The 26366-nt window shown below is 52.5% G+C and overlaps 3 protein-coding genes across 3 annotated transcripts; 1 reads left to right on the top strand and 2 right to left on the bottom strand.

Moving 5' to 3' along the window:
- Positions 1–1053: 1053 nt before the first annotated feature.
- Positions 1054–3712, bottom strand: LOC122168421 (guanylyl cyclase-activating protein 1). Its single transcript, XM_042833759.1, has 4 exons — positions 3515–3712; positions 2194–2343; positions 1535–1625; positions 1054–1214 (listed from the first exon to the last, which is right to left on the bottom strand). Exons 1-4 carry the CDS (start codon positions 3710–3712, stop codon positions 1054–1056), a joined length of 600 nt encoding a protein of 199 aa, XP_042689693.1.
- A 1663-nt stretch (positions 3713–5375) lies between these two features.
- Positions 5376–6138, bottom strand: GUCA1ANB (GUCA1A neighbor). The gene is given in 4 exon segments (XM_042833484.1): positions 5376–5741; positions 5743–5763; positions 5909–5999; positions 6092–6138. Coding segments are annotated over 4 exon segments (525 nt in total).
- A 3798-nt stretch (positions 6139–9936) lies between these two features.
- CUNH6orf132 (chromosome unknown C6orf132 homolog) lies at positions 9937–25207 on the top strand. Its single transcript, XM_042833610.1, has 5 exons — positions 9937–10150; positions 13858–13973; positions 18776–18851; positions 19197–21915; positions 22268–25207. The coding sequence occupies exons 1-5, from the start codon at positions 10009–10011 to the stop codon at positions 22371–22373; spliced, it is 3159 nt and encodes a 1052-aa protein (XP_042689544.1). The 5' UTR covers positions 9937–10008; the 3' UTR covers positions 22374–25207.
- The last annotated feature ends 1159 nt before the right edge of the window (positions 25208–26366 follow it).

Below are 26366 nucleotides of genomic sequence, written 5' to 3'. Positions count from 1 at the left end.
TCGTGGAGCCCATCTCTGCAGCACACCCAGCTGCATGGAGATCATTGCTGCCTGCAGAAAGCAGCGGATGCTCGAGGTGCCACAGAGCATTGAGAGGGTTTGTTTTGTTGGATGGGTGATGAGACATGCAGGAGAATTCCTGACCTGGTCCCTCTGGGGTTACTGACAGTGTGACCGTTCCAGGTATGAGCATATCCTTCAAGTTCTGACTGTTGATAGAAAAAAGGCACCATTCTGTGTTTTTAATGCTTTAAAACAAAGAAAAGCCACTGATTCACCTCTCTCCTTTTCATAACTCAGAGATGTTTTTGTCTTATGTTATCACTAATGATTGCTAATGTAATAGCAACAAATCAAAGAATTGTGTGACCAAAGCCATTTGCTTTTGGGGAAAACATTGAGAATACTCAGAAAATATATGGAAAGAGACATCTCAGATCTGCTTTTTGGGCACAAGCAAACACCGCTCTGCTCTTCAAAGGGAATTATCCCTGTGCAGAGGACCAGCTGGGGACTCTGCAGGTAAACACAAGCCCTATTCCTGTTTGCAGCAGCTCTGAACCCAACAGAGGTCCCACTGAGGAGCAGAGTCCTCGTGTGAGCTGAGCTCCCATCCAGATCCATGTGCTCTGTGGGTGCTGGCATTGGCCAGTGGCTTGATGAGAGCTCTGACTGCTCTAATGTACCTGAACCCTGCGTGCTGCAGCTCTCTCTGCCCTCAGAGGTGGAGCTCTGCACACTCGTACACAGCAGTGACCTTCAGAGGCACCCGAGTTGAGGTGAGCACTGGCAGCCCTGCAGCAGCATGGCACAGCCGTGTCCCCAGCATGTCATGCTGCATCGACCCCCCCGTGCTCCCTCCACAGTGCTGTGTGTCAGCAGGACCAAGTGTTCGGAGGGGACATCAGTCCCTGTGCTCATAGGGTGCCCAGTGCTCCGTCACAGCATCAGAGTGGCACTGGGACAGTCCCCAGCTCCCGCAGTCACAGCCCGTTTCATGTCAATAACGCAAAGGAAGGGGGAAGAAAAGTTTGAGGGAACGTGTCCTGGAGTTTACTGGGCAGCCTCCTCTGCCTCCTCCGGAGCGTGTGGGTTCTTCCCATCATTCTGGATTAATTTCACGATGTGTGTCAGGTCCAGGCTGCGGGTGAGGATGTCGAGCAGCACCTCGTCCTTTTGGACACCTTCCATGAACTCCTCCAGCGAGAGCTCACCTGTGACACACAGCCAGAAAGGCTTCGTTAGGTCTCATTATATCCTGCAGCCCTCATCCTCCACCCACAGCCCCCACACCAGTCCAGGAGTCGTGGCACGGGCTGAACCATAGCACGCAACCCAGCCCCACGGCAGCGCAGCCCCACACTGCAGTGTCCCCCTGGTGCCCACAGGGACCTATGGAAGGACAGTGGGAGCCAAACCTTTCCCTCACCCACTGCTACAGGGCACCCAACACCCAGAATTGCTCCAGCAAATCGGGCTGCAGGGAAGGAGAAGGAGAGGGCAGAGCTTGACGTTGCATGGGAAACTTCCTTACCGTCCCCATTGATATCAATTTTATCGAACACCATGTTTGTGAACTCCTCAGCTGTCATGGCTTCATTGCAGCGGTTGATGGCTCGGATGGCCTGGAAAGAAAGGACACACAGGATGGTACTGAATGCTGTGCAGGTTTCTGTGTTGCTACAAGGAGCTCAATGATCTGACATGAGACACTTTTTTCCAGACATTTAAGTTCTGGAAGGGACAAGTAAAGTCCTTCCTAAAATAATGGAGATTAAACTCACTTTGAATTGCACTCAATGCATTAAAAGCTTAAGTGGGCATACTGGGATAAGCCAGGAGCCCTTCACCTCTGCAAATCCTTAGATTAAATTCAAGTGCTTATCTCAGCCCAGGCTGCAGTGGCCATGCTCATACATGCCATCACAAGGGGCTCACTGCGGGGCAGCTCAGGGCTGAGGTTAAGGCCAGGGTGAGGGTTAGAGTTGATTTAGGATTAGGGTTGGGTTAGGGTTAGGGTCAGGGTGAGGCAGGTCCCAGTGTGCTCCAAGAAGGCGGGTGGGAGCGCTGGGCAGTGCCTGCTGATTTAGGGAGTTGTCTGTTGGGTTGGGATGTTCCCACTGCAGCTTCTCTCCACCCGTGTCTTAATAACCCTCGTCTGTGGAAGAAGCAGGAAAAGCAGAGCCCACTCACTTTGATGATGTTTAGCAATTCTCCCCGGTCAATGCAGCCATTCCCGTCTACATCATAGAGTTTGAAATACCATCGCAGCTTCTGATCCACTTTGCCTTTCAGGACCAAGCTCAGGGCTGCCACATATTCCATGAAATCTATGTAGCCATCCTAGAAGCAGAAGGATTTAATCTATACAGAGCCTTAATGAGCAAACTTGACATATGTACCTGGCGAGGGATTCATGAGCCTCAAACCTCCCCATGCTAAAGGAATCTTGCTCCGCAAAGCAGCAGTAACTCAGAGGTCAAAGAGGAGCAGGGCTTATGGTGGATCACCCAGCACTTTGCTCTCTGCACACACACATAACAGCTCCTCTCTGCTGTCAAGAGGTTTGTCTGCAAACTTCCAGGAGAGAAGCAAACCCAGGAGGGACCCAGGGCCATGCAGAGTTCTGGGTACCTGAGTCCCTTGGCCTTCCCATCCAAATCGCTTCAATGGAAAATGGTACATGCTACAAAACCATGGAAAATCTTCTGGAGAGAGTAAGGTGGTGCTTTGTCAATGAACAAAGCCCCGGGCTGTCCCATGGAGCAGCTTCCAGAAGGGATCATCTGCTCTGCTCCACTGCTGGATTAGTGCAAATCGCTGCTGAGCCCTTCCCAGCAGGGGTCTCCTGAGCATCAATTCCTTTTCCAGGCACGGAGTCAAATAGCAGGCAGTGAGCAAGGAAAGGGCTCGGGCATAAGCAAAACCACTTTTAGAGGATTCATAGCCTAAATTGTATTATTTCCATGGGATTAAGCCCACTAAGCATGAAGCATCCTCCTCATCTCACTGGTGCTCAGGCCCAGCATGCAAACCTCTGCGGGGAATAGCAGCTCCTTGCCAGTGCAGAGCATGTGCAACAAAATCAATGACATGGCAATCTATTTACAATTCATAACAACAGAAAAACACACCCAAGCTGTGCTGCAAAGCATTGTTTGTGCCATGGTGGGCTTCTGCAGGAAGCAGAAGGTGTCACAACACCAAGGCTTTGAGGGCACTTCATTTTAAAGGGATCGCAGCATGCCCAATAAAACCCTACAATTTTAGTAACTTTAAATTCAAAGGGAAACATCAATCCTTGGAGAGCCTCTTCCAGAGCAATCAGCAGGTGAGGAGGCTCTGCTGGCTGATGCCCTACTGCATTTCTTCACATTGCCTAATTACAATCTATGAGGCTGCAGACAATCAGGCCATGCATTGCAGAAGCACACCTACACTGCCAACGCCCGCCATCGCGCACGGAACAGCACGCAGCCAACCCACAGAGCAGAGTGGGAAGGACAATATTTACCTTATTAAAGTCAAACGTCTCAAACATTTGCTCAACGTATTTGTTTGCTGACGGGCTCAGGTTTTTCAAGCCAAAAAACTGTTTGAATTCATAGAGGGTGAGCTGGCCTGATGGGCACTCCGTCATGAACTTCTTGTACCACTGGTGGCACTCGGTGGCACTCAGCTCCTCCACTGCTTTCCCATCCATGTTCCCCATCTCCACACAGAGCACTGGTCACTTTGCAGCCAAAACTAGAGGTCAGTGGATGAGTTCTGAGGTCAGTGGATGAGTTCTGAGGTCGGTGGATGAGTTCTCAGGTTGGTAGATGAGTTCTGAAGTTTTGGGGCTTTGAAGTTCTCCTTCTCACCTTTAAAGTGCCTCGTGCTGGTCCCAGCCCAGCGGTGGTGGTGATGGGCACGGGTTCCTTTGTCTCTTCAGGCAAATGTGAAAGCAAAACAACCAAAAAGCACAAAGACACAGAGCTGAGGGTGCCATTTAAGTACCAGCAAATCCTCCCTCAGCCAATGAGGAGCAGGATGGACCCCCACCGGGAGCATTAAGCGTTCAGGTTTAAAATAGAAAGGAGGTAAAATGGGAAAGTCTTGCAGATTACAGCCCAGCAGAAGATTAGGAGGGCAGAATTTGCTCCGTGACAGTGTAAGCTCCTAATCTACTTCACTTACAGTTTTCTGTGGGCTCACACGAACAACAGCTTTTGCACTAAAATCAGTGTCAAAGAAAAAGAGAGGAAAGCACTCAGATGTTCTGGTGGTGGTGTCACCCTATTGCTCTTCCTCAGCCTTATTCTACTGGAAGATTCCTGTGTGGGAATCACAGAGTCACAGAATGGCCAGGCTTGGAAGGGACTTCAAGGATCATGAAGCTCCAACCCCCTGCCACATGCAGGGCCACCATTTAATACCATTTAACACCAGCCCAGGCTGCCCAGGGCCCCATCCAACCTGGCCTTGAACATCTCCAGGGATGGACGGGGCATCCACAGCCTCTCTAATTCAAATCAATTTGAAATTCAGAGAGGGAAATTTCCATTTTGGCTCCTATCAGGGATGCTGTTAAGGTATATTGGATGGACACAAGCAACATCATTCCTTTGAATGGCAAAGTGTGTGAATGCAGCTGCCAGATGCTTGTGCATGGAAGTTCCTGCACCACTGTGAGCCCCACATCCACCCTCACAGCATCCAGAGGAGGACTGGGAGATCACAGGGCATATCCTGAGGATGTGGCATGGGCCTTCTGCTAGCGCTGTCATTGTGGAGCTGCTCACAGGGAACCTGTCCCATAGCACCTCTGCTTTTAGATCACAGCCTTAAGACAAAGAGCTCAGTTTTGCCTGCAGAGCCTGGTGTTGAGCCTTCATTGAAGTAAATCAGGAATAAGTCTGCTCTGGTAGGTGGCATTACATAAGCATAAAACAGTTATGAAAAAGGAATTAGATCGAGGAACTGTAATTGGATGTACTAATCCTGCTCCTGCCCGTGGCTGGCTCAGCTCCTGCTGTGCCCAGCGTGGTGCAGAGGGAGCCTCTATGGGGCAGCCTGTCCCAAAGCACAGCCAGGCCTTGCAGTTGTTGGGTGCCCATTAACAGAGGCAGGGTTGCATGCTAGGCGTGGGTGTGAGCTCACCAACAGTTTCCAGAGGCTTTGCTAACACTGCACCTGGAACACAAGGCTGGGATGCTCTGGGAGAGCAGCACGGAGATGTGCCAGCCACCCCACAGCCACTGGGAATAATAATTTCCCTGTGTGTAGGGCAGCTCTGTGAGCAGTGCCATGACTCTGCTGCCCGTCCCCTGGCTCCATGTCACTTCTCATCTATGCCTTCGGGTGGGAAGCAGGAGGAAGACCAACAGCTGCTCTCAGTGCTTGGGTTTATTGCTTGCATTACGGCTTCGAGTTGGGATGGGTCCCCATTTCATGATGTTAGCACTCTGGACGTCCATCACCTTCTTGGTGTGATCGGTGTCGTGGTGAAAGAGGTACCCACAGGTCGGCCTCTGTGAGGTGTAGAAAGGGCTGTATGAGTTGGAGCAGTGCCGTGTGTAGAAGCGGAACTTGAAGGAGTCGGGTTCCTGGCCCCCAGTGTGGGCAACAAAGGGGACGAAGCGGGAGGCCAAGGTCTGCTCTGAGCCCCGGCCCTTGGGGCTGGGTGGAGGGTGGGGAGCATCCTGCTTTGCTTTGTTCTCCCCCATTCCCTTTGCCCTCTTCTGGTCTTTGCTATGTGTGGCCTTCTGGTGTTTCAGTCACCTGAAAAAAAGTTGGACAAATGCATTTTCAATGGACAAATGCACTGCTGTCAGCCAGCAGTGCTCAACATCCTGATGTGATCATTGCGTACCAGTGGCCAAAAATCAGAATGAACATAAACCAAAACACACTGAGGGACTTGGACTCATCTCCCACTGCTTGCAGGACACTGCTTTTCCCTTTGGCGTTGGGCACGGTGGAGCCCTGGTCCCAGATTAGGGTCTCAGTAATAACACCTATAAATAATAGCAATATGAGCTCCTTCCACTGCCGTGTCAAGACTCCCCCAAGCAGCAGCCACAGCTGACAGGCTGTGCAGACAGCTTACCCCAGCCTGATGCATGAGGTGCAATGGGGCGTGAGCAGCAGCAGCATGCAAGCACAGCCTGGAGGCACAGCCCTCAGCAGTGCCAAGGGGAAAACAGAATTATTGAATCTGGTGAGGCCAGCCTGTCCCTGCCCCAAGGTCAGCACACCAGAGACGTGCCCAGCACCGGACCAGGGGCAGCACAAAGCAGCCATCCCACCCATAGGGATGAGAAAACCCTTTGCAGGAGGACACGGTGTGGGTGTGTGCCCAGCACAGCAGCCCTGCCTCGTGCCCCCCGGCTACTCGAGGCTGAGCCTGACTGCAGAATTATTTTGCTATGGTTATTTACCCATGACTCAGTTATCTTGTTTTCATTGATGGCAGCTCTGTGCCGATGGAAACTGGCTCTTCCCCCAGCAATTATCCTATTTACTTCTGGGCGTCCTAAATAAACTCCTCGCTGTCTGAATTTATTTTTAACCACATAAAGAAGTTTCCCAGTTTCCGTGACGCCCTGGCTTACTGGTGCTCTATTTTGGTTCTGCGTATCTGGCTCTGAACAGAGCCTGCTAAACCTATTATAAGGGGAACACCAGTGAATCATTTATAGAAATCTCCCTCAGCCTCATAGGGAAATGATGAGATCCCCCAGGCTTATCGCCTCACTTTGTCACTTATTTCCCAGATGCAGCCATCTGCCCGATGCCTGGAAGTCCCTGTGGCCAGAGCTCAGCACAAGCAGTAGTTCAGCTGTCCCTCCTGCAAGGAAACAACCTGGCTCCCAGCACTTCCCATGGGAGACAAAATACCGGGGCTTTGGGTCTCGAAGATGTAAGAGCGGACCTTGCACTGCGGCTTGTGGATCCCTGCTCCAAACAATCTGAGGTTTGCTCAGTTCCAATCACAGTCACACGTATGCATGATTACAGCTCCTTGCCTTGTGCGCTTTGACAGATAGCAGACAAGTATACACACGACTGAGCTGCTGCAACTGCACCCACCCAGCAGGGAGGCATCAGCGTTATTAAGGCAGCGCATTTGGGGTGTGTGGGTAAGGCCTTGAGTGCTTTGAAAACCTAACTGCTAAGTCATGTAGATGCCTTTGAGATGTGCAAGGCTCGCACGCGCCCTGCGATAGGGCAGCGCTGGGCAGGATTCTGGGCCGGGGAGTGCTGAGCTCTGGGCTTTGCTCATGCCATGGGTTCACCTGCCCTGAGGCTTCCTCCTCACCCTGTGGGGCACTGAAAGATCCCTCGTGCCCGTGTGGGTGCACCTGATTACGTGATCATGGAGGGGAAGCACCAGTTCTACGTCCATGGCACTATTTATGGTACTGGCAGAACTCTAGCAGGGATTAAGTGTCCTGTGCAATCCTATTTTGTTCAGCCATGCATTTAAGGCCTCTAATCCCTCCCACATTGCCTTTTGACTCCCAGAGAAGATCCCTACAGGTGGGGTCACAGGGGCAAGGCTGAGTTACCAGAGTATTCTGCCCTGCTGGCGGCAGCAGCCCTACCCTGGGATGTTGTCACTGTCCCTGCGCAGGGACTGATGCATGTGCACAGGGGCAGGGATGCTGCTGCTCCCTGGCGCCACGAGGTCCTGTTAGCAGAGCTCTCCCTGCACCGGGGCTTCTGGGGCCATTGTGGTGTCACCAGGGTGGTGGCCCCAAGGCAAAGGGGTTCGGCCACGGCTGCCCATGCAGCTGCTCTGCCACCACCACCAGTTCGTGGCCCCGGCAGCACAGACCCAATATTCCTTTTGGCACGAGCTGCTTCGTTGCTTGGCTTTCTCCTTCCAACTTCTATGGGGTCTGGCAGCGGAACCTCACTGCACAAGTATTTCTCACCAGGGAGATCTGCATCTGCAGGGCGCAGCTCCCTGCACTGATGCAAAGGCAGATTGTTCTGGGGTGTTCACCTGTGATCAAAGAGAGCCTCACACAGCAGTGTTCCATCACGGCAATGCTCACAGGGCTATCTCTGTGCCACGAAGTCAGCTGGCAGCCACCCCAGTCCTCCCAGTCCTCCCAGCTCCTCCCTGCCAAGCACCCAGCCCAGCAGCCCACCTGCCCCACCAGCAGCATCAGCCTCCCTTAAAACACAGCTGTCACTAAGTGGGGCATCTTCACTACATCATCCGAGCCTGCCCTGTGCTGAAGCCTGCACCACACCTGGTGTGCTTTTCTTTTGCTCTTTCCATTGAGGTATTCTCGTGACCCCCATCTGTAGGGTGCAGAAACTGCTGGTGCTGGTGGAAGGGGCTGAACCATCCCTCCCTGTCACTGCACAGCAGCACTGCAGCTTCACAGCCCCTCTGACATCTCTGCAGTGCAACAGCATTTTGTGAAGCAGCTCTGTGCAAGCGAGCTTCCTCATCCCATGGAACTTCATCCTCAAAACAGTTCCTCTTCTCCTTCCCCTTTCTTGTGACTTTCTTTGCCTTTCTGCACGCCCCGCTCCATTTGTTCAGTCAAAGACTGTGACTATCAGCCCAGCACTTACACCTGGCATGTCTCGCAGAGATATTGTGTCCTTTCACATAACAATGCTTTTGTTTCACCCATCGGCTGGTGAAATAAAACCGCTCCATTTGGCAGCATGGAGCTCCTTCCTCGCATTTGATTTCTGCTCCCCAGAGGTGCCCCTCTCCCCTGATCCATGGCTGCAGCCCCCAGGCACACCCGGGGCGTGCAGGAGATTCACTCAGACAGATGTTTGTTTGCTTCCGTTCCACCTCTCCATAAGCAGCAGTTAAGCTAACAGTCCCGAGGGCTGAGCCCCACTAATTACAGAGCAGGTCAGGCCTGGAGATTCCCTGGCAGCATCAGCCTGCAGGATGGGTGTGGGGTGTCGGTGGATCCAGCTGCATCCTGGAAAGGCTCTGAAATATTACAGCCTGTAACAGGCCCAGAGCTCACACGGTCAGCCTCTCAGCTCTCCTCCCTTTTGCATTTGCCACTTTTGTTGGCTCTCTTTCTCTTGGTGTTGCCTGGCCTTTCACGACGTGGTTGGAGCCTTTTGCCATGTCACAGCAGTGCTTGTTTTTCACTGTTCCCACACTGTGCTTTGTGTATAAAGAAAACGCTGTGGAAAGAGGGATTTCAAAAAGTGATTAAATATGTGATAGTTACCACTGGGAAAGAAATCAGTATTATTTTGACTGCCAAAACAGCATGGAAGCAGAAATAAATGCAAGACAGGAGGACCTTACACTGTAGCTGTGCTTCAGAGTTAATGTTCTGACAATTATTTGGGGTTTAAAGTTCTCCCGTAAGCCCCATCATTTATTAATAACCAAGTTTACTCATTAACCCTCAGCTCTTATTTGTGTGATGGGACATTGATGGCAGCGTGGGACGCTTCAGAAAAAATGATCTGGGGTCAATTCCCACTGTCTTTCAGCTTCTGTGTCTGAAATAGCCCAGCTGCCAGCAGTGCAGGGTGTGCAGGGAGGGCTGGTGTTTGCAGGGATCTGTAGGGGATCCGTATGTGTGAATGGGGCTTTGCAACTCAGCGAGCCCCGTCCTTGTGGGCACCCGAGGGCAGCGGATGGGGCTCTGAGCACCTGATGGAGCTGTGGGCGTCCCCGTGCACTGCGGGGCAGTGGGACATGATGGCCTTTGCCGGTCTTCTCCATCTCAAGCCGTTCTATGCTCGTGGGACAGCGGGACAGACAGACAACCGTCGGGGAAAAGCTTGGCCACGCTGGGGACGAGTCGGAAAAGTCGCGTGGCTGCACCTGGGGCTGAAGGGGAAGCAGAGGAAGGCGGCGGGAGGAGCGGGGCCGGGCGGGCACCTGGCGGAGGCGGGGCCGGGCGGGGCCAGGTGTTCCGGCCGCTCCGCTCGCTCCCTGCCCGCTGCCTCCCGCTCCCAGCGGCCCGGTGCCGGCGGAGGTTCGGTGCCGGGAGCGGAGCGGAGCGGCGGAGCCCCGCCATGAAGAAGCATCACTCCGTGCAGGGCACTTTCAGCCGCCTCTTCGGCAAGAAGCACGGCACGGCCGCCGCTTCGCTCTTCGCTACCAACCCGCCCTGGATCTTCAGCCAGGAGGTGACCTCCGACAGCGCTGGAGGCACCGGTCAGTGCTCCCCATCCTCTGTGCCGCCGGGGGGGGGGGGGAACATGGGGAGGGGCGACCCGGAGCGCTGCGGGGCGGGGAGAAGGGCTGCCCCGTTCCCGTCTCGTCCCCGCGATGCGGCCGCGCCGCTCTTTGCCCGGCTTTCCTCTCCCCTCCCTAAAGCTGTTTCATGAAACGCCGTGATTGAGGCGGGTGCTGTTTGCGTTTCGTTTGCTTGTAATCGCAACGCTGTGCCCTGGGGGCTCAGGGAGGAGGGGGAAGGGGTGACGGTGGTGCAGCCGGGGTGGCAGCGGCCGCTGCAGGATGGGTTTGGCTGTGAGCTCCCAGCGGAACCTCCAGCGCTGCTCCCCCGCTGTTGGGCGAAGCGGTGCCGTCGCAGCGCGGTTACGCCCCGAAGGCTGCTGGTGAAACTCGGGTAAAACGTGATGGAGTTTCATTGCAGCTCTCGAACGCAGAGGGAAAATCGCTGCTTTCTGCCTGCCGCGAATGTGAGCGGGATTCGGGCCTCTCTCTGATGTGGCTTGAGTTAAAAGTAAACAAACATAAAGCAAGCAACAAACTTGCTGCCTGCTCGCTACCCAATGGGCTCCCATGGCTGCGGCACAGTACAAAGGCATTCCTTGCAGGTGTAGGAGCTGCTGCGCAGAGTGAAAGCCAGAAGTCCTGGAACTTGTGCGTAAATGAAGGTGGTTGAATCACTCCCTGCCATCCTCGTGGTGTTTGTGCTGTTGGTTCATTTCTATGGCTCCAGGTTGCCCAAGGAGGTTGTGGGTGCCCCATCCCTGGAGGTATTCAAAGCCAAGATGTGGCTCTGGGCAGCCTGGTCTGCTTGTTTGCGACCCTGCACGTAGCAGGGGGTTGGAGCGAGATGATCTTTATGGTCCTTTTCAACGCAGGCCATTCTATGATTCTGTGTGGCACATGCATTGAGTGACTGTGCTCTGAGCAGTGTGTGCTCAGTGCACTGAGTGGAGCGCTGCTCCCAGGCCCTCTTGGATCCCAAACAGTTTATTTTCACCCCATGAAGCCCCATGTGCTCCCTGCCTCTCAAAGGTTTGCTGCATCTTTGCATGCCATGGTTGCTGCCCAAAAGAGTCCCCTGCCCGTGCGAATCCCCACCTTGGCTTTTTCATACAAAGTAAACAGAAGTTAAGCAACGTGGGAAGGGTGTAGGTCTGCCTGTCACTGACTCAGAGATTCCTGAACGAAGTGACTGCTGCCGCCTCCTCGCTGCGGTTCCCGGCTGTGCTGCGCCTGCTCCAGATGATGCAACCAACCCTGGAGTAGGAAAGAGTTCCATTGCATGTGTTGTAAATGGCTTATTTTGTTTCCCACAACTGAGGGGACGCAAATGACTTCAAAACAGACCGAATGCCACAGAGTGGCCAACGCTTGGCCAGGGCCAGCTGCTCCCTGTGGCTCCAGAGCTTCCCCAAGCTCTCCTTCCAGGAAACAGCACAGTGACAGACCTGCAGCAGGCAGGTCCTGTTTATCTAGCAAAGAAAGCACAACTACAAGCACTTCATTTTACTTTAATTAAATGCATTCAGGTTAGAGATGCTTAGTAATCTAGGATCAAAGACCTTGTGATCTTTAATACATTTTCTCACTGAGTTTACTTACTCAATGTCTTAATAGGAAATTCTCACATTATTTCAGGTCTCTGAACCGCTCTATCTCCGCTCCACAAAGCTGTCTGAATCAACATTCCCATGTTGTGTTGGCCTTGGCTCTTGCTGCTTGCTTGCTGGATGTGGGGTTACCCGAGGGGCTGTGCAAAATTAACAATAACAGTAATTACGTGCTGGCATCTCAGGGAAGTCCATAGGGACAGAGGATGGTGGATACACTGGGCTGTACGTTAGGGCAGACTGTGGTGGGAGAAAGGAGAAGCTTGTATGCCTGCTGGACCTGGTGTTACAGCTCATGGTTATGCTGAATTCTTTCATCCCTCCTGAGACATTTCCAGCCCCCACCGTGGCCAATTCCTTCACTCCAGGTGAAGAAAATGCTTTAGTTCTGTGGGGATGCATTTAAGCATTTGCCCTCCCCTTATCTCCCTGAACTCAGTGTAAACTTCTCTTTCCTTCTTGGCTGATCTCTGCTGGTCCCCAGAGAGCAGAGCTTCTTGCAGCCAATGAGAGGAAGGCACACCGGCTCTCTGAAGTCCCTTTGAGGTGTTTGAGTTTGTTCAGCAGAGGAAGTTCCTGTTTAATGATTTCTTCTCTGCAGCGTAAGACTGCATTCCATCCATCCCAGCCCCAGTTGGACCTGTTCTGATTCGTTTACTATTTTAGAGAAAATCTGCCCTGCCTCCTGGTCTTGCCCATATGTATGCAATGCCTGGTGTCTCCTTCCCACTCTGTTTATCAAGCCCTAGCAGCAGACATGGCTGTGTGCCATGACAGCCCAGGATTGCCCAGAGACCCCACCAGGGCCTCTACCTGTGTGAGGAGGGGGTGGCAGCGTGGGGGACACGAGCTGTGCCAGGGGACATGGTCAGCCTGCCTGGAGGTGCTGGAGGCATGGAACCGCAGCCCTCAGCTACCACTGAGCTTATGCAACTTTTGCTCTTCTGCTCCTCAACCTTTAATTTCAGTATGGAACTTGACAGAAACTTATTTCTGCACTCCCCGCTTTAGCATGGGAGCTTGAGCACTGTGCTCCCAAACTTCTCAAGGGGAAAATAAGTCTGTTTACTTCTCAGCGTCAGTGTTTTGGAGCGGAACGCTGGTTCTTGGTTCCGCTTTATTGGTTTCTGCTTTATCCTCTTTGCTATCGAAATCTGTTGGTGGGAGCACTGCTGCTGACCTTCTCTGGTCGCAGCTGCTTTGCATGCTTCGCCCCCTCTTCCTTTTCAGACCCCTGTATTTGGTGGTCATCCTGCTTGGCTGGGAATTACTGGTGCATCTCCTTCCAGCCAAGGTGGGGTTTACACGCTTCAGAGCTTCTGCTTGTAAGTTCATGCTGTTAATCAGACACAAAGAATGCAATTAAAGTAATTTTATGAGCTTTATTCTCCGTCAGAAATGAACTGACCCAAGAGGTGTGGCTGAAGGTAGAAGCACAGGGCTGGGAACCAGCAGCACCTGAGAGCTTCTGCTCACAGTGCCAGGGCTCTGTGCTCATCGTAGCATTTCGTGGACAGTTCGGAGCCTCTCTTCATAAGGCTGGCTGGAGGCTCAGTGTTGGGGCGAGCAGTTTGTTCTCCAGTGCCAATTATGAGAGGCCAACTTGCAGCAACGCACAGAAGGATGCTCTAGGGATGCCATGTCAGACTGGATGAGTGGCCCCAGCACCTGTCCTGCTGGGAGTGCACAGAGAGAGGCCAGAAAGCACCTCCTGGGGAAGTTCTGTGTCTGTTGCTGTGCTGTCCCAGTGGGGCATCTTCCTTCCCCAGACCAAATCTGGGTGGGGAGTGAATTGGATACAGTACTGACATTTGGTCCTCAGAGCTAAATTTTGCTTCATTGCTATTAGAAATGAGCCTGACAGAGAGATGCCTGTGCTCTCCCACCTCCACCACCTGGAGCCCAGACCTGCCTCCTCAGCTCCAATCCCCTACACAGTGTGATGCTCCTTGCCCGTTTCTGGGAGCTGATACAACAAACCCTTCCCAGCGCTTTCTGAAGCGAGGTGCTGCCCAGTGCTGTTTCCCTGCTGCCCTGAATGCAGTTCTGCTGCTAACTGTCCTTTCTTCCTCTCAGGGGATGTGATTGAAGTGTATTATGGTGACAATCGCTTTGGGACGATGACAGACTCTGGAACTGCAACGTTGAAGCCTCGTCCCAGAGTGCGGCCGCTGCTGACATTCCTGCCCCTGGTGAGTGTTGGCCAGCAGTGCTGTGGGCTGATACCCAGAACCAGCCAGGCTGGTTGCTTCCCTCATCCTCCTCCTTGGGGAGGGGGGGGAAGAAAAGAAATGAAAAGCCAAACCACTCTGTAATGATGATGAATGCGAGGGATTAGGAGGTGATTCGAGTTCAAGGCTCTTGTTGGGCATAGGCGAGATGCTTGGGTGAGAGATGTGAGCATTATCTGCCTTGTACTTTCATTTTTGTCAAAATTGCTGAGTGTGTAGATGAACAGATCTGGCTGGCGCTGCTCTTTGTGTAACTGCTGGCAGTCTCTGATCTGGCGTCGTGCTGGATAGAGCAGGAGGAAAGCTCTTGTTTCTGGCCCAGGAGCAAGGAGGCGATGCAGCAGGTGCCTGCAGAGCCTGATGGGCTGCACTGACTCCAAATCTCTTTGTTCTGATGTGAAACAAAGGAGTAGCATCTTCCGTGTCCCATAACAAACACCAGACATGAATGTCAAACATCACAAGCTCAGCAAGCAGGGAATGACCAAGCTGCGTTTTTTCTTTTTCTGTAAGGAGTTTGGGGAGTGACAGAACCTTTGCACAAGCCAAAGGCTGACATGGAGGGAAGAGCAGCATGTCCATGTCTGAGCTAATCCCAAAGGTGACATCTTTGTGTTGCTAGCTGAGTTTGTGGTGGTTGAAGTCGCACTCCTGGTCAGAGCTCCTCCACCCAGCATGGCTGGGGATGGGACTGGACAGTGGGTTTTGTTCTCTGCATCTGAGCAGCTGTGGGCAGTTGTCACACCTGTGTTATCAGGACACTGTCACAAAGCTTTGTGGCTGTTGGACAGTTATTTTTCCCATTCTCTGTGTATGGGATAAAGCTCTGAGCAGAGCTACCAGTGTCCAAAGGAGGGAGTGCCAGCACACATGGCCCACAGATGGTTGGACCACAGCTGGGACACCACTGCCTCCAAAAGCCACAAGTGCTCAGTGCTGGCTCTGGTGCTGCACTGCCACTTGTGCTGAGCGAGCTGTCTTCCTGTGTAAGGCACCTTTCCAGTGGTCTTACCTCATGTAGGTACATGAAGTGGGAAGTGTGGAGTTGCTCAGAGGTAGTTTGGGGACAGTGACAGCTAAATCTGAAGTGATACGGGTCACTGAACACATTTAGAAGTCCTTAGTCTTGACAAGCACGTCCTGTCTGAGTAAGGGATGTTTTCCTTGTACGCCTTCATCCTTCAGAGCAGTCATCACCAGCAGCAGAAGAGCTGGTCTGCTGTCACCTGGGTGCAATTCATTCATGGGTTGCACAGGTGTCACTGGGAGGACAACGAGGGGGGAGGCTATAGAGCACTTGAAAGCATAATTAGCAAGCTACAAAGGATTGTGCCTTCCCCAGTGCCCTCCAGAAGACCACAGGAGGTGAAAGAAATCACGTGGGCTGAGTCAGTTAGGAGCAGTGCCTGAAAAACTCCTCTGGTATCACAGAGCTCAGCACATGACCATAGCTGGCACCCCGTAGCACTTGCTGGGTCTTTGCATCTTCTCAGAGCTTCCGAATGTCTTCCTAGTGGGCGTGAAGGTGATACTGGAGTAAATGGCGCAAATGGAATAAATACTTTGGGCTGTCATCCTGGCAGTGCTGTTTTCCTGCTGCCTTTGGGGGCATAGATGGTCTGGGGGGGTTCTCCCAGAGTGATGGATCCTTATCACTGTGCTCCTCTTCTGAGAGTAACGCGTTTAACTGAAGAAATCGGCAGTAGGTGAAAGCCACATATTTTTGAGGACCAGTCTGGGTTGATAATTTGCATTATTTTGATCAGGTTTGATGATGATTTGTCTTGGCACAGACGCTTCTGCTGCCACACGCATATTTGCGCTGGGCTGATCTGCAGCCTTAACCCTTTCTTCCCACCCAACCCCTCTGCATTCCCCAGCCAGCAGCATGCTGGGGAGCAGCTCCTGGGCAGCTGAGTCAGGCAATTGCTCACACCCTGCCCTGCAGTGCCTGCTCCCTGCATGCCAGCATTCTGCAGCCCTCCCTGCACACCAGTGGGCACCGGCAGCCCTGGATGGAGCAGGCAGAGCACGGCCATCTGTCTGTGCAGTGTCCCTTTCTCCTGCAAAGCTTTGGCACGTGGGGGATGAAATTCCTTTGGTTAGCCACCAAATTTCCCAGGCTTTGCTTCAGAATAGAGTTAGGAGGTAGATGTCCTTACATGGGGAAATAGTTGGCTTCTTTAAGACTCTCAAAATGCAAGGTAGCTGTTTTGGTGCTTTATTTAAGGAGTGGCCTTAAACTGAGCTCACTTAATGGGTGGGAAGCACGGGCTTCCGCAGGAAATGCCCAGAGAGGTGGTGCCCTGTCCTTGCAGACACCCAAGCACAGGGCTCTGAGCACCTGTTGGACGTCCCTGCTCAGTGCAGGGCAGTGCAACCAGGTGGCCTTTGGGGGTTCCTTCTGTCTCAAACAATTCTGTGATTCTAAATCCATGGGAAAGATTGGGGGAGCTGAGGACCACGATGACAGGCAAGCTCTTCCACTGGAGACAGAGGATATTTGGTTTTGTCTCAGTGCTGAAAAGGGATTCCTGGTTGTTGCAGTGAAAGCTCACCCTAATAGGATCCTCAGCACACAAATCTGATTTCGAGCACCACAAACTGGAAATGCAGGTTCCTGGTGCACCACCCACGAGCACGGCAGCCTGCTGTGAATCAGCGGGAGCTTCGGGCTGTCACACCCCTAGCAAACACATGGGAGGGAAATAATCTTTCTGGTCATCTCTCAAGGCTGGCAGTGCATTGGAGATGCTTTCCATTTTAGAAGCCAGGTTGTGATGTGAGGATGGGTGGGTTTTCAGATGCTAAGCATTAGTGATTGCCACAGAAATTTTGAGTGTGAAACAGGCTTGCCCAGTTTTTAGGACCTGTTGAAGGAACATGTCCAAAATGGCTCATTTATGATGTGTGGACTTTGTTTCCTCCAGTTTTGCATAGGTCTCTTCTGTCTGCTCTTTCTTTTCTACCTACTGCTATCCAAACACGTGATGCATACTTTGCTTTTAATTCAGGTCAAACGAGCCCCAGACGTTTTTGTTCTCCTGTAAATGAGCAGAAAGCCTCAGTGTGTTCTGGAGATGGGCAGCAAATGAATTTCCATGGAAAATGGGTACCATTGGCTCCTTCCTTTTGGCCTTTGGAATTTGGTTGCATCGGACCATTTTGTTCTCTGGTCTTGAAGTTTCTCTGTTACTCTTCATCTTCTTTCTGGCTTTTAGCTGAAGCTGAGGATCCTTCATCTGCATTGTACCTTTAGGAATGGTATGGAACTCTTAGATGAGGTTGTAAAGCTCACCTGGTGCACTTTGCCACTAACAGAGATCTGTCCTAATGCCTCAGCAGACCTTGGCTTCCCACCAGTGTGAAGTTCCCTGATCAGTTGCTCAATGCCATGAGCTCTGCGTTCCCATTTACTCTCTCTGGGCTTGCCTTTATCTGGCTCACTCACTTGTGGTTATAGAGGGTGTTTGGTCATCTGTAGGGCAATAGACTTTGCAAGGGCAGTAGCATGTGCACGTTTGGGGATGGGAAGGACACAGGGCCCTTCTGAAGGGCTCAGGCTTCTGTTGAAGTCAACTCTGCCCCAGCAGCTCACGTTCCCAATCTCCTTACACCCGGTATGTAATGCTCGCGTGCTGCCTGTGCCCTGCATGGGGCTGTCTGTAGGCACTCAACCTTTGAGCAAACAGACTTTGGAATCCTATAGCAATCTCCTGTGAAAACAGTGGTGGTACCAATGAAAGGCAAAGGGCGCTGGCTCAATCATTACCAAGACACTGCACAGACATGGTGCAAGCTGAAGAGTGTCTCCTTTTGCACACACAGCAGTGTGTCCCCAGCTCCTGCCCGCGGGAGCTCCTGGTACGTCCTTGCTACGGTTTATCTCAACACTGCTATCTGAAAGCCCAGTGCACTGCTGCAGTTGCTTACGTCTGCGTGGCAGCCTGATTCAGCATCAGGTTGTGTTTCAGCCATGGGTGCGTTATTGTACATTTCATGAGCAACTGCAACCCCAACCTTACAGTGAGTCACTGCAGGAAGGAGGAGAGCCTTTCTGCTTTTGGCAGGCGTGAGGTAGGAGCCCTGGTCAGCACTCTGGGTGAGTCACCGTGCTGTGAATACCTGACAGTGGGTGGCTGTAATTATCACAGCTGCCCTGGCTGTGGGCATCCTCACAGATGTGTAGGCTGCTAAATTGCATGGTCTTGCAAGAGCTAAATGTGCTGCTGAGTCTTCAGCATGAATGCTAAGGGAGTGATTGAGAGTGAAGCAAACCACACAGGCAGCAGTTTTCCCCAGCCTGTTCAGATATGCTGGTGCCAGAGTTTCCCAAAAACCTGGAAGCCTTTCTGCAGCTTCAGTGGCTGTGGCAGAGGCTGTCAGGGCTTGCTGCAGAGCAATGCCCACAAAACCAGAGAGAGCGATTAAATTGACTTGATAGGTGAATGGTGAGAAACTAATGCTGCTGATGTCAAGTTGTGGAGCCCTAAGCTTGGGTGTGAAACAACCATGCTCCTTTCAGCCTGTCTGCACCTGACTAGCAAGGAAAGTTTTGTCCTGTGGCTTGTGCAACCTCGACCGCTTCCAGTCCACTTAAACAGCATCAGCAGCAGCTGCTGCAGTACCTCCATTGCTGTGAAACGGCATTGGATCCCATCAGGTTTCTGTTTGCTTAGATTACCAGCTATACAGCCTACTGCCTGCTTGACAACCTTTTATTCTAAATCCCTGAGCATTAAACAGCTCTGTTTTCTCAACAGAACGCCCAGGAATCCCACGGGGTGGCTGTGCCAACACCATCAGTGCCGGATGACTTTGAGGAAAAGGCAGCTCCTGGTAAGGGTTCTTTCCAAAGTCCTTCAGTGCAACGAGTTCAGCAAGTCCTTGGACTTGGGGAATCCTTTGAAGAAAGTGTGCACGTGCCATGCTCTGGAGCAGACAGTCTGATCCTGAGATTTTAATGCTAAAACCAGACCTGCTGTTAATAACTTTGTGGGGTCGTTGAAAATGAATTTGTTTTTAAAAGTTGAGGTGTAGTGGCTGTTAGAGTTAAGCGAGCTTTCGACAGCTGCTCAGCAAAATAAACCAGCTTCCTAGGAGGATGGCTGACCAGAGGAAATTCTGGTCTTTGCAATGCTGGTGGAGGTGCTCATGCCACCCTGCTCTCGCTATTCCTTGCAGACCCCGGCTCCCAGATGAATGGGAACTACCGGATGTACAGCTCGGTGGGGGACCTGCGCCCACAGGCTCTCGAGAGGGAAGATGAGGATGAGGACATCCCTCCGCCACCATCAGTGCCCCCACCACCCCCTCCAACAGCGCAGGTGCTCACACCACCACCTCCAGCCCCACCTGCTCCTCCACCACCCGAAGCACTGCCACCATCGCCGCCGCTGCCACCACCTGAGGCAGTGCCACCACCCCCTGCCGTGGCACCTCCACCACCCCCAGAGCCCGCTCTGCCCTCCCCCATCACGCCAGCACCTCCAGACTTCATCCCGCCGGCTCCACCGCTCAGCAAGGCTCCTGTACCCTTCAGCAATGGCATCTCCAAGTGGAAGTCTGAGACGGTGCTGAACACGAGGCAGGTGGATGATGAGGGGCCACTCTGTCCTGCTGAGACCAAGGTGCCGGCTGCCCCTAATGCAGAGGAGAACCCACAGGCCCCTAAGCAGTGCCCTGAGCCCCACCTCACCTTTCCCAGGTCCTTCAAGGTGCCCCCGCCTGCCCCGGCCCGGTCCTCCTCCATCCCCATGCAGGAGAGCCAGCCTTCCCGCATCGAGCCCTTCACCCGGCAGCCCCATGCACGGCCTCCCCTCCCACCCTGCTTCACCATTAGACCCGCAGCCAAAGTTCATGCAGGAGAAGCCAAGGAAAGAAATCCGCCTTTGAGACAGCCTGTCACCAAGGCAGCCCCTCCTCCGTTGAGCCCCAAGCCGGGCGCTGTGCTCAGCAGCCGGACCTCAGTGCCCAGCTCAGAGCCGAAGAACCTCCAGCCAAAAACAGACATCAGAGACTCTCCTCCAAAATCTGAAGTTATCACTGCAAACGACCTGGAGCTGCCCCCTCCGGACTATCCTCTCTGTGAGGACAGTTGGAAGGATCCCAGCAGTCTGAGCCAGCTGCAGCATGAGCTGTCGGCCCTGCTGCGCTCTCCCAGGAGGGATGAGAGGCAGCCGGAAGGGCCAGCAGCCCCCCAGCCCATAAATGGCAGCACTAACCATGCTGGTAACCATGGATCTGATGGAGCCAGGCTTGTTGGAAAAGCTTTGTCATCACCTACAGGAGAGGAGAGAGAGAGGAGAGAGGGGCCTGGGAGCAGCCCCAGTACCATGGGGGGACACCCTGGTGCAGCACAACCAGCTGTGGAGAGCAGCCCCACTGCGCAGCCCCACAGCGTGAAGAAGATCAGGAGTGAGCTGGAGGCTGTGTTCTCCCTGAAGAAAGAAAGGAAGCCAGCCCTGGGGCTCGGTGGTGAGAAGCAGAGCCCTGAGGATGGTGGCAGTGCCTCGCATTCAGGGTTGAGCCCTCCTGAGCCGGGTGACGCTGTGCTGCCAAAACCGGCCCTGAGCTCACTGCCAGCCCCAGCAGATGCTGCGATTGTGGAGAAGAAAACAGAACAAGAGAAGCATCCTGCTCCCGTCATCCCTGCCGCTAACAAGGCCATGGAGAGCTCAACCCCTGCTCCCTGCTCCCCTGACAGCAGTGTGAGCCCCCCAGGCCCACCTCAGAGAGCAGTGGAGGAGCCGCCGGTTCCCCCCATCCCATCACCCCCCATTTCCCCAGCGCCGCAGCCCAACACCAACATCTTCCAGTACAAAGTGCACCGGGCTGGGGCTGGTGAAGCTGAGCCTGCCTGCCCCCCGAGTTCGGCCAGCAGCCCCCCAGGAGTCCTGGGCACAGGGCAGGAGGAGGTGCTGATCCACCCGGTGACAGGAGAGCGGGTAGAGCGGGGCTCTCCCATGGCACTGCTGCTGGCAGCCCGGCAGCGGGCACAGCGGGGCCGCCAGGGCAGCGATGCGGGGGGACCGCCGAGAGCCAGGCCACACACCAAATTCGGCAGCAGCGCATCAGAAACCACCTCCAGCACCAGCTTCTACCGCCACGAATCCAAGCCTTACTCCTTCACCGTGGTGCCCCGGCCCTCGGCAGCACAGAGCAAGCCGCCGTCCTTCTCCAGTTCCTCAGAGCAGGGCCAGGCGGCGGGCAATGGGCAGCACCCAGGGCAGCAGCGGGCTGCAGCCTCCAGCCTGCTGCGGGGTCTGCTGGAGCAGCCAAAGAACCCCAACCCTCCCCGCCACACCACGTCTGGAGAGGAGGAGGAGAACGGGGAGGCAGCGCTGGACTACGCCATCATCCCCCCGCCCCCCGAGTTCAGCAATGAGGCGGATGAGGTTGGTGGGATCCCGCAGAGCCGTGAAGAGAACCACAAGTGCCCCAGCTTCCCTGACTGCAGCCGAGGCTCCGACGCACCGCGGTACTTCAGGTGGCCTGGCTACGGCCGTAGTTACGGCTATGGGAGCAGCCAGGAGCCCTCGGAGCACAGCAGGAGGAATGGTGACCTGGCACCCCCGTGCCCAGATTACAGCAGCGCCGCCGGTTACCTCAGCCGAGGGCCGAGCAGCCGCCCGCTGATCAAAAAGCGGCTCTACGTCTCCGAGCCTGAACACTCCTACCCCAGAGCAGCTACCCGGGGCACGGGGCTCCCATCCTATGGCTCTGGGGCGTACAGCTCCTCAGCTGGGGATGGGACCCGCCGCCTCAGCTCTGCCCACTGGAACGGCCCTGGTAGCGCACAGGGCAGGCGTACCTCCATCGATTCAGCTGGGAAAGCTGGGCCGTACGGCGGGGCTGACGCCAAGTACAAGGGGCAGAATGGGGACTTCTTAGTAGCTGGCAGGTACGTGGCTCCATGAACTGACCTCTGGTCGTTAGTAGAGTCCTGGGCTGAGAAACTGGTGGGAAAGCGACACCTTGGGTCATCTGCCACAAATGGCAGAGATAAGGGCTTTGCAGTGGCTCTCGTTCCACCAGCTCTGTGGTGAGGATGCAAGGGCAGCCCAGAGGCCGTACTGATGACCACGCTTACTTCTGCAGCTGTGGGTGGAGGGCTGCTGGGTGGAGGGGCTTCTTGTGGGGAAAAGAGGAAAGCATCTCTTGTAACTATCTTCAATAGAAAAGCACGGCCATTTTGAATACAGACAAATAGTTTCTTTGGCTTTGGGTGACTTTCCCCACTGTTTTCCTTCCAGACCTGCCCACGGCAGCTCGCAGTATGGTGGACCCACCAATACCTTCATGGTCAGACCCGGGGCACGGCAGCCCATCTCCTACACGTACCAGAGTGGGCACCGATAGGCTCATCCTTAGGGCTGCTCCACTGCCTTCGTCCTTCTGCTGGGAAGAGACAACGAGGTGCGTGGTTGTTGCAGGTTTTCTCCACCTGGCCAGCAAACACTGCTCGACACTGCTGAGGATGAATGTGGAGAGCAAACCTGGGACTTGGACTCTTCAAAAAGACTGTCATGGAGCATAGTTACTGCAGACCAGCTACTGTTGTGTGAGCAAAGATGTTTTTCTTTCTCTTCTTCCCTCTTCCCCAGTATTGGTTTCAAATTTGCAGCCTGATAGGTCTTCTAAAATGCAAAAGACCCTTAGTTTAAAGATCGTTACTGGAGAGTTTGGGGGTTTTTTTGTTTGTTTAATCGTGCTTGGGAGTGGGGAGAAGCCAAAGCTGGAGATGTGTGTAATGGAAGCAAGCCAGTATGTATCTGAATTTAGGGGGAATTAAGAACGTGAGGTCAATTGGATAGAAATAGTTTAGGATGCCTGCATCACCGCCCCCTCCGCCTTGAGTGAACACATTACGCTGATGCCTTAAGCCAGCTCGTGCTCTCAGTGCCCATCTCCAGGGCTGGGAGCAGCTGCTCTGCGAGCACAGCTCTTGCTTTCCCACTGCTTTTGGTGCCTGCACGTTTGCGTTGCCGGTTCTTTGTCATGGGAGACTGCAAGGCCTGGCTGGGTGGCAGTGAAGCATGTTGGCAACGTGAGATCTCTGATCTAGGGAACGAATAAGCTAAGCTTTGGTGTAACTGTAAAGTTTTTGACACTCCGGGGTGTGGTGTACCTGAGGGACCTTTCTCCAGCTGTTTCCATCAGCGTTGTGGATACTTCAGTGCAGATCTGCCTGAAGGAGCCAGTGCTGTGTGATGGGAGAGGAGAGTGGTCTGAAAGAGGGTATTTCACACTGCGGTCAGCTGTAGTGAGAATGTATTATTCTGAGGTTTTGAATAGTTCCAGAAGTTAGAAGCAAATCTTCCTCCCAGGCAAACTTGCTGCAAATCACTGTAAGATAGGTGTAAAAACTTGTAGAGAGTATTTTCTAATCGCTGACAAACTAAAAGCACTTTGAGACACGAGTCTACCTTTATTGAAAGCACTTTCTGTTCTCAATGTCATACAGTATCATTAGTTCCATTCAAGCTTATTCTGCTTTGTGTTGCGAGTAGATTTTGCTCTACAATTAGACTCAAAACTCGGTGATAAGTTTTCCCCTCACAGTGCAGGTTTCAGAAGTGATCTTTATTAATGTCACGCCGTTGACATTCTGTTTTACATTGTTTCCAGCTCTACCTAATAATTTAACAGCTGTTTCGAATGCTGCAGAGGCTTCAAAGTATTCTGAACTTTACTTTGCTGTGAATGAAATGAGAACGCAAATACCATAATCAGCCTAACAGCTAATTCATAGGATGTTTTTATGCCAGTAACTCGCAGTGACTTGGAAGGCTTCCAGCTGCGCTCCCTCCAGCTGGTATTGAAACAGCGCCTTTTAAATGGCTGGATGTTGGTTTATGGAGGAGAGTAGCTATGGAGGAACTAGGCAGTAACTCCCTGGGCTCATACAGTGCGTGTACCACAGCCATTTCCCAATCTCCACCCCCAGTCAGGAAGTTCCCCGTGTGAGGAGCGCCCTGAGAACGTTTATTGATCTTTGGGAGTGAGGCTGGGATGCTGTCTGCATAGCTCCAGGCTTGTGTTTCACACATTCAGGGTGGAATTTCACCACTTTCCACCACTTTCCCCTAAAACAAAGAAGCTTCACTGATAATGTTGCAACCTGATCTTTTTGTTTCCTGGTGTAGATTTTTGCATAATGAGTTAAACTTCAAATGAATTCCTAGAATTACTTTAAAAGACTTGCTGGGAGACTTCAGACTTGGAGATGAGTCCTTTAACATATATGCAATTTCTGGATTGCCTTCCTCTTTCAAATTCTGCTCAACCTCAACAAATACCCCCAACAAAAGTTTCATTTTTTTTTCTCAGAGCAAATCTGAAATCCAACGTTGGCACTTGCTTTGAATTCTGTGTTTACTGTTTCAATCAGACATGCAATTCCCAAGTTACTACAATACAGTGCTTCGTGGAGCATCTTGTTTCTAGCAGATGGACACTGCTTTAAATTAAATGGCATGAGAATGTAAGTCAGGTTAGTGTAACAGCTGTTTATTTACTCAAAGAACGCCCATGCTGGGAATGCATATGGACTAAGCTGTAATGAAACTGAGTAGGGCTTCCCAGTAAAACTGGTTAACGTGAACGTTTGAAGCATTGAAACGATTCTGCTCTTCAGACACTGCGGGCTGTGCTGCCGCTGTAGGAAAATAGTAGGATTTCAATACAACGAAACAGGCCAAGGCCATGGGGAACTGTTTGCATTCCAAAGAAATGGCTGTCAGAGCTGTTCCAGGGCAGTTCAGTGCAATGAGCAGTGAGGGCTCAGCTGCTGGGAGCTCCCTCTCGGCCGGGTGATCTTGTCAGCACAGCACACACACTGCTTCGCTCCCATTCCTGTTTCTCTTCCTTCTCCCCCACCTGCTTTACTACATAAACTTAGCGATAGAGGAGGGAAACTGAGGGGTGGTAACAGAGCCAAGTGACCTTACAGTGCTGGCAGCCATCCTGAAAGCTGACAGTGGAATTCTTAATGCCTCGACCCTCTCTTGCCAGTGTGGTCATTCAAGTCTTTGATTCGACTTAAAGGAGCCCCTGCAACCTCCTCTAAAGCACCTGCTGATGTAGTAGAACTGAGAGCTCTACTTGTAAAGTGTTTGAACAAAGTCTCTTATTTATGAGTGCCACTGAACACCAACCTTCTTGCATTAAATGTGTCTGGATGTATTGTTTGATGATGTGTGGTGTGACTTTTTTTTTTTAGTGTTATCTAACCTTATCTACTGAACTTCACCTTTCCCAGCTTCTGCTTAGGGCTCAGTATCAACATCTGCTGTGACAGTGTCAGTGATAACAGAAGCACGAGCAGGCAGCTCTCCTCACTGCCCATTGCTGCAGAACCACCCAGTGCCCTGCAGGGCAAGCAGCCTGATGGAGCAGCTTTACAGTTCAGCCTGGGTTTCTATAAATAGTGCTCTTGGTTTGGAGCTTTTCATTAGGAATGAAACTTGCAGAGTGATTTGCAAGTCCTGACTGGAATGCTGTGCTTAAAATTGAAAATGCAGGATGAGCAATGCAAGCACTAACTTAAAAGGCAGCTTGTTTCCAGAGTGGCTAACTCTCTCCATGCCTCCAAATTATACTTATTTGCGTTCTCATCTCTTTAATCCTGGCTACAAAACAAGGTTCTTCATTAGGGAAGCGTGCAATGTAGCTTGAAGCGTTTTCTCTAGCCACAACATATTACAGCAGTGTCCCCAAGCCTGAGCAGGGTGTGAAGCAGCTTGGGCAGCATCAGCACACCACAAAACCCAGAGGATCCTTCAGTTCCTTTGCAGATAGCTTGTAAGTCAGTGGGCAGTGTGCTGGTGTGATGCTGCTTGTTATGGCCTTGGTAAGCTAACAAACTAGCAACTGCTAAATAAACTGATGCTCTTTTGTGCTTATTTTATGATGGTAGGGGGGGAAAAAAAACAAGTGGTAAAAAGGGTAAATGATCTTCAATGTGCAAACCTCTGGCTGTTGTCATGCTGCTGCCCTCCTGCGGCAGAACACAGAGCTGTACCCGAAGGTTTGCAGGACGAAGCCCAGAATGTGCTGCCATGCTTTCTTTAATCGACTGTACGAGAAGAGGAATAATGTATCAACCATGACCTTTTCTCCACACGGTCGTCGTCTTCCACCACTGTGCTGCTTTTTGCCCTGGACCACAGAACTCTGCAGCACGGTGATCTGAGGAACTCACATGGTTTAAAACTTCCCATTTGAAACTTGTCCCTGCTTGCACGGCATCAGCAAATGTTTATTTAAGCCCAGTTGTAACTCCAGGGACTGAAATCACAACCTCAGCACTCCGTGACCTCAGCTGGCTCTTAATATTGCAGAGGTTGCCCA

This window comes from Centrocercus urophasianus, unplaced genomic scaffold, assembly GCF_019232065.1.
Source record: "Centrocercus urophasianus isolate 14NV4802_14NV808 unplaced genomic scaffold, USGS_Curo_1.0 seq_42, whole genome shotgun sequence".
Taxonomy (NCBI): domain Eukaryota; kingdom Metazoa; phylum Chordata; class Aves; order Galliformes; family Phasianidae; genus Centrocercus; species Centrocercus urophasianus.
The sequence above is the reverse complement of the archived record's forward strand: the minus strand, read 5'-3'. Positions and strand labels throughout refer to the sequence as shown.

Coding starts and splice junctions, on each gene's coding strand:
- LOC122168421 (XM_042833759.1), bottom strand. CDS start 3,712: ATGGGGAACATGGATGGGAAAGCAGTGGAGGAGCTGAGTGCCACCGAG. Junction 2,344..3,514: donor AGACGTTTGACTTTAATAAG/GTAAATATTGTC, acceptor TTCTGCTTCTAG/GATGGCTACATAGATTTCAT. Junction 1,215..1,534: donor AATTGATATCAATGGGGACG/GTAAGGAAGTTT, acceptor TGTGTGTCACAG/GTGAGCTCTCGCTGGAGGAG.
- CUNH6orf132 (XM_042833610.1), top strand. CDS start 10,009: ATGAAGAAGCATCACTCCGTGCAGGGCACTTTCAGCCGCCTCTTCGGC. Junction 18,852..19,196: donor TGAGGAAAAGGCAGCTCCTG/GTAAGGGTTCTT, acceptor TATTCCTTGCAG/ACCCCGGCTCCCAGATGAAT. Junction 21,916..22,267: donor GACTTCTTAGTAGCTGGCAG/GTACGTGGCTCC, acceptor TTTTCCTTCCAG/ACCTGCCCACGGCAGCTCGC.